This window comes from Mustelus asterias, chromosome 18, assembly GCF_964213995.1.
Source record: "Mustelus asterias chromosome 18, sMusAst1.hap1.1, whole genome shotgun sequence".
Lineage (NCBI taxonomy): Eukaryota > Metazoa > Chordata > Chondrichthyes > Carcharhiniformes > Triakidae > Mustelus > Mustelus asterias.
Window position 1 is genome coordinate 10,729,828 of NC_135818.1, and position 12,196 is coordinate 10,742,023.

At 48.0% G+C, this 12,196-nt stretch overlaps 1 protein-coding gene across 6 annotated transcripts in view; it reads left to right on the forward strand.

The window, feature by feature from the left end:
• The window catches only part of actn1 (actinin, alpha 1), a 235,038-nt gene that overhangs the window by 90,563 nt on the left and 132,279 nt on the right, over nucleotides 1-12,196 (forward strand). For all 6 annotated transcript variants that reach the window (XM_078233362.1, XM_078233360.1, XM_078233364.1 and 3 more), the window contains 2 exons: nucleotides 5,172-5,286; nucleotides 9,194-9,313. In XM_078233362.1, the coding sequence (XP_078089488.1) occupies nucleotides 5,172-5,286; nucleotides 9,194-9,313 (235 nt within the window). Of the gene's footprint in view, nucleotides 1-5,171; nucleotides 5,287-9,193; nucleotides 9,314-12,196 lie in introns of those variants that run through there.

The window sequence follows — 12,196 nt, forward strand, 5'->3', positions numbered from 1 at the left end:
ATGTGCTCCTTTATATATTACAAAGCAATCGAGTAGTGACAGTAGGAATGAGCAGGCGATATGGTTTGGTATGAAGGGCCCTCCTTTCTCTATATATGGTCAAAAATTGGGCTGAGCGGCTTCTCAAATCGTTGCATTCTTGTGCACCCCTGGAGGTAGAGCAAGTGTGGAAGGGTGCAGCATGGAGAGGCATTGGAATAGAATATATATCCAGGCACAATAAAGCAGCTTTGCCCTCCCAGGGAAAGGTAGGCTGCTCATTAGCAAGTTCCAAATCAGCACCCAGTTACAAAGTTGCATTGAAATGACTCCTATTTTGAAATGTGAAACCAAGGCTGTGGTTTTCACTCCCCTCTCGTTTCCACAAAAGAATCTTGGAATATGATCCGATCGTGCTGTGTTTTTTTTAAAGCAACCTGTAATCTCCTGAAATAAAAGCGAACTTGATTTATTCAGTTAACGTAAATAACTGATTCGAGAGATTAGCAGTCCCTATTTGGTATGTCGTCGAGGCTTGCGACTGGTTTGCCAGCACCAGGAGAAATTGGTCAAGTCAGTGAGAAATTCCTGTTCCCACGTAATAAAAATGGAATGTTCACTTAGCACAAACCTGTGACACTGATCTTTAAGCTGAAGTACTGAGGTGGGGGGGGAAAACGGGTACTGAGCCTATCCAATTGTTGTTTAAGTTTATTTATTAGTGTCACAAGTAGGCAGGCATTAACACTGCAATGAAGTTACTGTTAAAATCCCCTAGTCGCCTCATTCCAGCGCCTGTTCGGGTACACTGAGGGGGAATTTAGCACGGCCAATGCACCCTAACCAGCACGTCTTTCGGACTGCGGGAGGAAACCCATGCAGACTCCACACAGACAGTGACCCGAGCCGGGTCCCCGGCGCTGTGAGGCAGCAGTGCTAACCATTGGGCCACTAAATCTGTGAGGCACAGACTGTCTGCTGGGATTTGGATCAGTGGGATGTCCTCGTCCACAATTCACTCGCAGACCTTGAGTGCACCCCAACTACTCACCCACAGGTTCCCGTTTGCGAAGAGGAGTCAGGTTTCACACGCGTGCTGAAGACGTTCAACAGCTCCTAAGGTGTGCGGGTTAGGTGGATTGGCCATGCTAAATTTGTCCTTGGTGTCCCAAGATATCGTTTAGGAGGATTAGCGGGCTAAATACATGGGGTTACGGGGTAAGACTGGGTACGGGTTGGTGCAGACTTGATGGGCAGAATGGTCTCCGTCTGCACTAGAGGGATTCTATGATTCCGCTCAAGCCCCCTCCTTGTCACTATCACCCTTTGATCAAACACTGCCAAAGCACTGGCCGGGCTGCATTTAGTTTCTGGTCATGTGCGTGCTTAGTTTCTGGTCATGTGCGTGCTTCCCTCAATTTGGAAATGATATTATCACAGCATGGTGGCACAGTGGTTCGCACTGCTGCCTCACGACGCCAGGGACCCGGGTTCGATTCCCCGTTTGGGTCACTGTCTATTATTATTATTTATTATTGCCGCATGTAGGCTTACATTAACACTGCAATGAAGTTACTGTGAAAATCCCCTAGTCGCCACACTCTGGCTCCTGTTCAGGTACACTGAGGGAGAATTTAGCATGGCCAATGCAGCTAACCAACACATCTTTCGGACTGTGGGAGGAAACTGGAGCACCCGGAGAAAATCCACGCAGACACGGGGAGAGCATGCAGACTCCGAAAGGTGTGCTGGTTAGGTGCATTGGCCGTGCTAAATTCTCCCTCGGTGTACCCGAACAGGAGCCGGAATGTGACGACTAGAGGATTTTCACAGTAACTTCATTGCAGTGTTAATGTAAGCCTACTTGTGACACTAATAAATATACTTAACAGTGTGGCTTTGATTAAAGTTTAAGTTTCTGGCAAAGAACCCAAACCTTCACCCTCTGTGATGGCTCCCTTACTGAGATCGATCCAATTGGTGCACAACCTTGAAGCTTTAATTAGATCCAGAGTTCAGTTTCAAACTGTTAGATTGCAGTTAGCACCAAAACCTTGTGTTTATCAGCACTGCAGCAGAAGTTACTTCTGTTCTTCTCTCTCATCCTCCATCCCCCCCCCCCCCCCCCTTCCAACCACCCACCTGCTAAAACAAACACCTCCACACGCTTTTACCACCTCTGAGCACAATTACTCTGACACTCTCGTGCTGGCCTCTTTAAGAATATAAGAAATAGGTGCAGAGGTAGGCCATTCAGCCCCTCAGGCCTTCTCCACCATTCGAACACATCATAGCTGATCCAATGTTTCGATTTGATTTATTATTGTCACATGTATTAACATACAGTGAAAAGTATTCTTTCTTGTGCGCTATACAGACAAAGCATACCGTTCAGAGGGAAGGAAAGGAGAGAGTGCAGAATGTAGTGTTACAGTCATAGCTAAGGTGTAGAGAATGATCAATTTAGTGTGAGGTAGGTCCATTCAAAAGTCTGACAGCAGCAGGGAAGAAGCTGTTCTTGAGTCGGTTGGTACGTGACCTCAGACTTTTGTGTCTTTTTCCCCGACGGAAGAAGGTGGAAGAGAGTGCCTTAAGTTTACTTTTCTGTCTGTCGCTCATAAACCCTCGACTCCCTTGTCGATCGGGAATCGGTCCAACTCAGCCTTGAATGAATTCAATGACCCAGCCTCCAACACTCTCTGGGGAAGAGAATTCCAAAGACTTCGCAAACCCTCTGAGTAGAAATTTCTCCTCGTCCCTTGTCTTAAGTGGAAGAGACTCCTCAGGTGGGATTTTCCGGCCAAGCTCACCCCAGGACCAGAAAATCCCGCCCAAGGTCAATGGGACCTTTGCATGGTCCAGCCCCCTCCCCCGGTCCCCGCCCGCTACGATTCCCGTGGTGGGTGGGACAGGAAAATTCCCCCCCCCTTATCCCCACGAGGGAAACTTTGATTCTACCCATGGCAGTTTGCAACTCATTCAAAACTCCATTGCCAGTGAAGAACTTGAGGGCATGAAAGGCCAGCCGACAAAAACTGCTTGTATTTGCATAGCACCCATGACATAGGCAAACATTCCAAACTGCTTCACAGAAGTAAAATTGGACAATGGACACTGAGCTAAAGAATCCTCCTCCTGACAATGTGGTCTTGTCTCGCACTCAAAACGGTGAACTGCCGAGTTATTTGACTTGGGCAATGCAAATAAAAGCCAGGATTCTCGTTCGCCCCGCACATGGGGAATTTGGTGCTCAGTCAAAACTCCATTCACTGCAGCGGGACTGGAAAACCCCAGCAGCGGGTGAGGTCGGAGAATGCCACACAATGATGTGAAAGCTCAATACTAAGAACGGAAATCACCAGGTACACCTGAGGTGGCACGGTGGCTCAGTGGTAAGCGGTGCTGTCTCTCAGCGCCAGGGGCCTGGGTTCAATTCCAGCCTTGGGTCACTGTCTGTGTGGAGTCTGCACATTCTCCCAGTGTCTGATTTTGATTTTGAATTTGGTTAACAAATCTGGAGTACAAAACTGGTCTCAGTAATGACAGCTACCAATGATCGTTGTTAAAATAAGCTCCACCTGGTTCTCTAGTGTCTTTCCCTGGCCCACATGTGACTTCAGATCCGCAGCTATCCTCCAAAAGGGCAGCACGGTGGCACAGTGGTTAGCGCTGCCGCCTCACAGCGCTCAGGACCCGGGTTCGATTCCTGGCCTTGGTCACTGTTTGTGTGGCGTTTGCGCGTTCTCCCCGTGTCTGCGTGGGTTTCCTCCGGGTGCTCCGGTTTCCTCCCACAGTCCAAAGATGTGGTTGATTGGCCATGCTAAATTGACCCAAGTGTCAGGGGGATTAGCAGGGTAAATATGTGGGGTTACGGGAATAGGGCCTGGGTGGGATTGTGGTCAGTGCAAGCTCAATGGGCCGAATGGCCTCCTTCTGCATTGTCGGGAATCTATTTTATGATTAACTGACGTTGAACTCCAATGTCGTAATCAGAGCAAGTTGTCCTTGACTCTCGTTGGCACCTTGCTTACACAGCTGACTGCAATTTCTTTTATGGATAGCCAGCGACGAGGAAGAATAATCTCTCTAATGTGGAGAAAAATAATGTATTCCCAAATGGCAAATGAAGGCTATTTTTTGAAGAAATTGAGCAAGTGTCCCTTTGTTTAAACAGTTAACAATTCAATATCATGCAGAATGCAATTCTCATCTATCATCCTTCATTGCAGCAGCCACACAAGTGTTAGGTTATAGGGCGGCACGGTGGCGTAGTGGTTAGCACTGCTGCCTCACAACTCCAGGGACTCGGGTTCGATTCCCGACTTGGGTCACTCTGTGTGGAGTCTGCACGTTCTCCCCGTATCCACATGGGTTTCCTCCAGGTGCTCCGGTTTCCTCCCACAGTCCAAAGATGTGCGGGTTAGGTGGATTGGCCATGCTAAATTGACCCTTAGTGTCAGGGGGACTAGTTAGGGTAAATGCATGGGGTTACGGGGATAGGGATGGGATTGTGGTCAGTGTAGACTCGATGGGCTGAATGGCCTCCTCCTGCACTGTAGGATTCTGAGTGATTAGCACGGCTGCTTCACAACTCCAGGGACCCAGGTTCGAATTCCGGCTTTGGGTCACTGTCTGTGTGGAGTTTGCATGTTCTCCCCGTGTCAGCATGGATTTCCTCCGGGTGCTCCGGTTTCCTCCCACAGTAAAAACAAAAGTGGCCAAGTTGGGTGGATTGGCCATGCTATAAATTCTCCCTCAGTGTCCCAAAATGTGTAGCTTAGATGGATCAGACATGGGAAATATGTGGGGTCGGGGATAGGGTGGGGGAGAAGGCCTGGGTAAGATCCTTTGTCAGAGATCACGTACCAACTAACTCAAGAACAGCTTCTTCCCTGCTGCCATCAGACCTTTGAATGGACCTACCTCGCATTAAGTTGATCTTTCTCTACACCCTAGCTATGACTGTAACACTACATTCTGCACTCTCTCCTTTCCTTCTCTACGAATGGTATGCTTTGTATAGCGTGCAAGAAGCAATACTTTTCACTGTATGCTAATACATGTGGCAATAAATCAAATTGAGGGTTGGTGCAGGGTCGAATGGCCTCTTCTGCAATGTAGGGGTTCTATGATTCTCTCCCTATGGATGTAATGGTCCCTCCTAATTCTGAGTTTGCAATTCTATTTTACAGACTTTCACAGCCTGGTGTAACTCACATCTCCGTAAAGCAGGCACACAGATTGAGAGCATTGAGGAGGATTTTCGAGATGGCCTCAAGCTCATGCTTCTCCTGGAGGTTATTTCTGGTACGTTTGTGCATCATTCGGTATCTGTTTGTGCTCGTGTGTGTATCCGTATGAAAGCGAGATATGCTGCACTATTCCAGACCGTGACGAGAGATAACTGCAGTAAGAGTTTTAACACCAGGTTAAAGTCCAACAGCTTTATTTGGTAGCAAATGCCATTAGCTTTCGGAGCGCTGCTCCTTCGTCAGATGGAGTGGATATCTGCTCTGAAACAGGGCACAGAGACACAAAATCAAGTTACAGAATACTGATTAGAATGCAAATCTCTACAGCCAACCAGGTCTTAAAGGTACAGACAATGTGAGTGGAGGGAGCATTAAGCACAGGTTAAAGAGATGTGTATTGTCTCCAGACAGGACAGCCAGTGAGATTCTGCAAGTCCAGGAGGCAAGCTGTGGGGGTTACTGATAGTGTGACATGAATTGTAGAGATTCGCATTCTAATCAGTATTCTGTAACTTGATTTTGTGTCTCTCTGTGCCCTGTTTGAGAGCAGATATCCACTCCATCTGACGAAGGAGCAGCGCTCCAAAAGCTAATGGCATTTGCTACCAAATAAACCTGTTGGTCTTTAACTGGTGTTGTTAAAACTCTTACTGTGTTTAACCCAGTCCAACGCCAGCATCTCCACATCGAGAGATAACTGTACATAAGAAATATGTTAAAGTTTATTGATTAGTGTCACAAGTAGGCTTACATTAACACTGCAATGAAGTTACTGTGAAAACCCCCTAGTTGCTTGTTCGGGTACACTGAGGGAGAATTTAGCATGGCCAATGCACCTAACCAGCACGTCTTTCAGACTGAGAGAGGAAACCGGAGCACCCGGAGGAAATCCACACAGACACGGGGAGAATATGAAAACTCCACACAGGCAGTGACCCAAGCCGGGAATTGAACCAGGTCCCTGACGCTGTGAGGCAGCAGTGCTAACCACTGTGCCACAGAATAGGCCATTCGAGCCACAGCCGTCAAATCAATGGCTGATCATCTACTTCAAGATCATTTTCCTGCAGTATCCCCGTCTCCCTTGATATTTTTAATATGGAGAAATCTCTGCCTTGAGCACATTCAATAACTGAGCTTCCACATCCTCTGGGGTCAAGAACTCCAATGATTCCCCACCCTCAGACTGAAGAAATTCCTCCCCATCTCAGCGTCTCGTGTGCTGACAGTGAAGGAACTGCAGCATATTTATCAAGCCACTGAGTCGCATAGAATACTTTGAGTTTATCGTGGTATTTAACTGAGGAACCACTTGTTGCCACCTTCTTGTCAAAGAAGGATGTGTGGCCTGTACCATCGCTTGACAACTCTTTGAAGATCTTCTCTTTGTTACTGGTCACTGAATACATGTGTTCTAATCTTTAACCTGAATTTTGTGTACTATGGTCCCCACCATCATCCATAGAATCCCTCCAGTACAGAGAGGCCATTTGGTCCATCGAGTCTGCACTGACTCTCCGAAAGAGCATCTCACCCAGACCCTACCCTCTGCCTTAGCCCCGTAACCCTGCACATTTACCATGGCCAATCCATCTAATCTACACATCATTGGACACTAAGGGGCAATTTTAGCATGGCTAATCCACCTAACCTACACACCTTTGAACTGTGGGAGGAAACCAGAGGAAACCTAAGGGAGAACATGCAAACTCCACATAGGCAGTCACAAGGCCAGAATCAAACCTGGGTCCGTGGCGCCGTGAGGCAGCAGTGCTAACCACTGTGCCACCGTGCTGCCCTATTCTGGCATCCTGGAGTAATGAGAGCTTCCTTCCTGATGCTCCGTTGTCTTTGTTCTTTGGCTGGCAGTTGGCGTTCGGTACTCTGGCGAGATGTTTGTTCAAAGCAGGAACAGCTGCTCGGGGGCTTTGGGGAGTCGCAGTGTTTTTCACTTGTGCTACTGCAAGTATGATCTTCCTCAGAGAGAGCATCAGTTGCCATGCAAGAGACATCAAGAGGAAAAAAGTCACTTTGAGAGCTTAGTGCGGGTGAAATTCCTGATTGTATAATGGCGGCCAGCAGTGTAACCATAGCTCAGAGAGATGGTGGCGTTAATAAAGGCTATTGTCCTGTTTAATATTTGAAAGTTATTTAGTTCTATGACAACAAATTGTATTTATGTCACGCCTTTTAACAGAGAAAATCATTGCCAGCCACTTGACACAATGTTCTGAAGCGGCACGGTGGTTAGCGCTGCAACCTCACAGCGCCACAGAGTCCCAGGTTCAATTCCTGCCTCGGGTCACTGTCCTGTGCAGAGTTTGCACATTCTCCCCGTGTCTGCATGGGTTTCCTTCCGGGTGCTCCGGTTTCCCCTCTCTCTGCAAAGTTGTGCAGGTTAGGTTGATTTGCAATGCTAAATTGACCCTCATGTCAGGGGATTTAGCGGGGTAAACATGTGACGTTACAGGAATAGGGCCTATGTGGGATTGGGGTCAGTGCAGACCCGATGGGCCAAATGGCCTCCTCCTGCACTGTAGGGATTCTATGATTCTAAGCAAAATTGTATAATGAGCCACATCAGGAAAGATTCAGTCAGGTGACTAAAAGCTTGGTCCAAGAGGTTGGTTTTCAGGAATGTCTTGAAGGAGCAGGGAAGGGTAGGGTGGCTGGGAGGGGTCAGGGAGAGAATTCCAGAGCTTGATGGCATGGCTGCCAGCAGGGGGAGCCAATCATGGATAGTCAATTGGCCAGAGGAGCATAGAAATCTCGAAGGGTTGTAGGAATGAAAGCAATTATAAAGGTGGAAGAGTCAATCACCAGGGGGCATAGGTTTAAGGTGCGAGGGGCAAGGTTTAAAGGAGATGTACGAGGCAACATTTTTACACAGAGGGTGGTGGGTGCCTGGAACTTGTTGCCAGGGGAGGCAGTGGAAGCAGATACGATCGTGACTTTTCAGGGGCGTCTGGACAAATACATGAATAGGATGGGAATAGAGGGATACGGTCCCCGGAAAGGTAGAGGGCTTTAGCTCTCAGGGGCAGCATGGTTGGTGCAGGCTTGGAGGGCCGAAGGGTCTTTTCCTGTGCTGTAATTTTCTTTGCTCTTTGTTCCAAGGAAGGAATGGAATGAGCCCAGGGTTGGGTTTGAAAATGGCAAGTGGAGAGGTGGGGGTGATGTTGGAAGGTAGGAGGAGAGTGAAGAACATGTGGCTTAACTCCTGGGTAAACCAGCCTCACGCTGATAAATGGAATGCACAACTTGACATTGATGTTCTAGAGGTGTTTAGCACTTGAACCGTGCTGCTTGACCAATGGGTCAAGGGGAAGAATGAGGCTGAGGGGGCAGAGGTTAAGTAAAGTCTGATGGATTTGATTTATTATTGTCACATGTATTAGTATACAGTGAAAAATATTGTTTCTTATGCGCTATACAGACAAAGCATACCGTTCATAGAGAAGGAAAGGAGAGAGTGCAGAATGTAGTGTTACAGTCATAGCTAGGGTGTAGAGAAAGATCAACTTAGTGCGAGGTAGGTCCATTGAAAAGTCTGACAGCAGCAGGGAAGAAGCTGTCCTTGAGTCGGTTGGTATGTGACCTCAGACTTTTGTATCTTTTTCCCAATGGAAGAAGGTGGAAGAGAGAATGTCCGGGGTGTGTGGGGTCCTTAATTATGCTGGCTGCTTTGCCGAGCAGCGGGAAGTGTAGACAGAGTCAATGGATGGGAGGCTGGTTTGCGTGATGGATTGGGCTACATTCACGACCTTTCGTAGTTCCTTGCGGTCTTGGGCAGAGCAGGAGCCATACCAAGCTGTGATACAACCAGAAAGAATGCTTTCTATGGTGCAAAAGTTGGTGAGAGTCATAGCGGACATGCCAAATTTACTTAATCTACTGAGAAAGTAGAGGCATTGGTGAATTTCTTTCATTATTCTAACATGATGTTTAATTTCCCTGAACAGGTGAACGCCTCCCCAAACCTGAAAGAGGGAAGATGCGCGTACATAAAATATCGAATGTCAACAAAGCCCTGGATTTCATCGCCAGCAAAGGGGTTAAACTTGTTTCCATTGGAGCAGAAGGTAGGAATGTGAGGAGTAAAACAGTCCATCCTGACCCATGGCCAAGTCGGAGATTTCTGTTGCTCTATCCAACTACAGAGGAGCCATTGTTACAAGTTCTGTGACGTGATTACTGCCCTGAATAAAACTCCTTGCACACCAGGCAGGGCAGTCAATGTGTGTGTGTCATAATCCGACCAAAGAGGAAATATTTTCCATTACTCCTGCACTGTCGCACTTCGCTTTAGATAACAGGTTTAGAAGGAAGCATGGGAGCCGCTTTTATAGAGCACTTTCCTCTATGCTATGCATGGTGACTGGAATTGCTTTAGCCTACCCTACCCTGACCTAACTCCCAGCATGATGTAGACCCATGAGCACCCGAGGTAAGTAGCAGAACTTGCTGCAGTTAGACACCGGCTAATAATTAGAGTGTGACTCTCTCTTTCTCTCTCCATCTCACACTCCGCCTCTCCCTTACTGGCTCACCATCTGTTAATTGCACTTGGTTCTAGGGGAGACCAGTGGTGTAGTGGTATTGTCACTGGACTGGTAACCCTCAGGCTCATGCTCTGGGGGACACGAGTTCAAATCCCATCACGGGGACTGGTGGAATTTAAATTTGGGTTAACAAATCTGAAGTATAAAACTGGCCTCCAGTAATGGTGACCATGACAACTACCACCGATCGTTGTTAAAATAAACTCCAGCTGGTTCTCCAGTGTCCTTCCCTGGCCTACATGTGACTTCAGATCCACAGCTGTCCTTCGAAAGGGCAGCACGGTGGCACAGTGGTTAGCACTGCTGTATCACAGCGCCAGGGGCCCAGGATCGATTCCGGCATTGGTCACCGTCTGTGTGGAGTTTGCACATTCTCCCCGTGTCTGCGTGGGTTTCCTCCGGGTGCTCCAGTTTCCTCCCACAGTCCAAAGATGTGCGGGTTAGGTTGATTGGCCATGATAAATTGCCCCTTAGTGTCAGGGGGATCAGCAGGGTAAATATGTGAGTTACAGGGATAGGGCCTGGGTGGGATTGTTGTCAGTACAGACTCAATGAGCTGAATGGCCTCCTATACTGTTGGGATTCTATGGAATGGTCTCGCAAGCCACTCATTTCGAGGGAAATTAGGAATGGACAACGAATGTTTGGCAGCGATCCCCACACCTCACGAACGAAGTATGTCAACTAGAGTGAGCATTTTGATCATAATGAATGACGGAGTAGGCTCGAAGGGCTGAATGGCCTCCTCCTGCCCCTATTTTCTATGTTTCAGTGAACATTTTGTGTAAATAATGTGCATGTGGCGAAGGATAAATCTGTGATCCATTCTGTTACCATGTCCTCTGTCCATCAATACTGTAAATGCCACTGTTGTAACGCTTACTTAGTAAGAAGTTTAACAACACCAGGTTGTTACTGTGTTGTTAAACTTCTTACTGTGTTTACCCCAGTCCAACGCCGGCATCTCCACATCATAACGCTTACTTGCTGGCGTAGACTGGGGGGAACAGCCCTGACCGTGCACCTCTGTCTGTGGGGTAGTTTTGCATGCTGTTGGGATTTTGTTGGCACCTCTCACTCAGACAAGAACTGTTTGTACTTTAGTCTGGCTCCTGAAAAGCCCAAACCCGTGGGCCTGTTCTGGTCAGCCTGGTTTTTAGATTTGACTTCATTTTCTCTGACGATGGATGGGTCCCACTGACGTCCATCTTGCTTTCTGCATTACTGGTGACAGCGTCACCGCATGATGGAGGTATAGTGAAAATTGATTTGTTGAAGGCTACAACTCTATAACTTCATGGAATGAGTAACTTTGCAACCTATTTGTATAAAATAATTACTGCAGAAGCTGTAGCATTATGGAGCCATGATGATCACATTCCACTCACTGATTTCATAGAATCATCGAACCGTACAGGAGGAGGCCATTCTGCCCATCGAGTCTGCACCGACCACAATCCCACGCAGGCCCTATCCCCATAGCCCCAGGCATTTACCCTAGCCAGTCTCCCTGACACTAAGGGGCAATTTACCATGGCCAATCCACCTAACCCGCACATCTTTGGACTGTGGGAGGAAACCGGAGCACCCGGAGGAAACCCACGCAGACATCAGGAAAATGTTCAGACTCCACACAGTGACCCAAGCTGGGAATTGAACCCGGGTCCCTGGTGCTGCGAGGCAGCAGTGCTAACCACCGTGCCACCCTATTTGACTGGTACTGTTGCTACCACACTTGATTGCCTCATAGCAGTCGATTGTAACTCGCTGCTCAAATGAGAGGGATGTTGTTAACTCCTAACACGTGGGCCTCTCACAGTCCACAGCACAATTCTGTACAGTATGGACTGACTAATGAATGTTCTTCCAACAGTGGGGAATCCCATTTCACTCCCGAGTCTTCCAATCTGTCACCAGCACTAGGATTTGCCTGGCCTGCCTCATAAACATGTCGAATTATTTCAGGAAGGTGGCCTGGTCGGGGGATGGAGCCTAAACAACGTGATGACATTCGTGTGACCCTGAAGAGTCTTGGCGGGGTGGATGTGGAGAGGATGTTTCCCCTTGTGGACGAATCAAGTGCCAGGGATCACCTAAAAGCAAGGGGGTCACCCGTGTAGGACAGAAATGAGGAGAAATGTTTTGGCTTGAGGGTCGTGAGTCTTTGGAACTCTCTTTTTCTCAAAAGGCGATGGAAGCAGAGTCTTAGAATCTTAGAAACCCTACAGTGTAGAAAGAGGCCATTCGGCCCATCGAGTCTGCACCGACCACAATCCCACCCAGGCCCTACCCCCATATCCCTACATATTTACCCACTAATCCCTCTAACCTACGCATCCCAGGACCCTAAGGGGAATTTTAGCATGGCCAATCAACCTAACCCGCACATCTTTGGACTGTGGG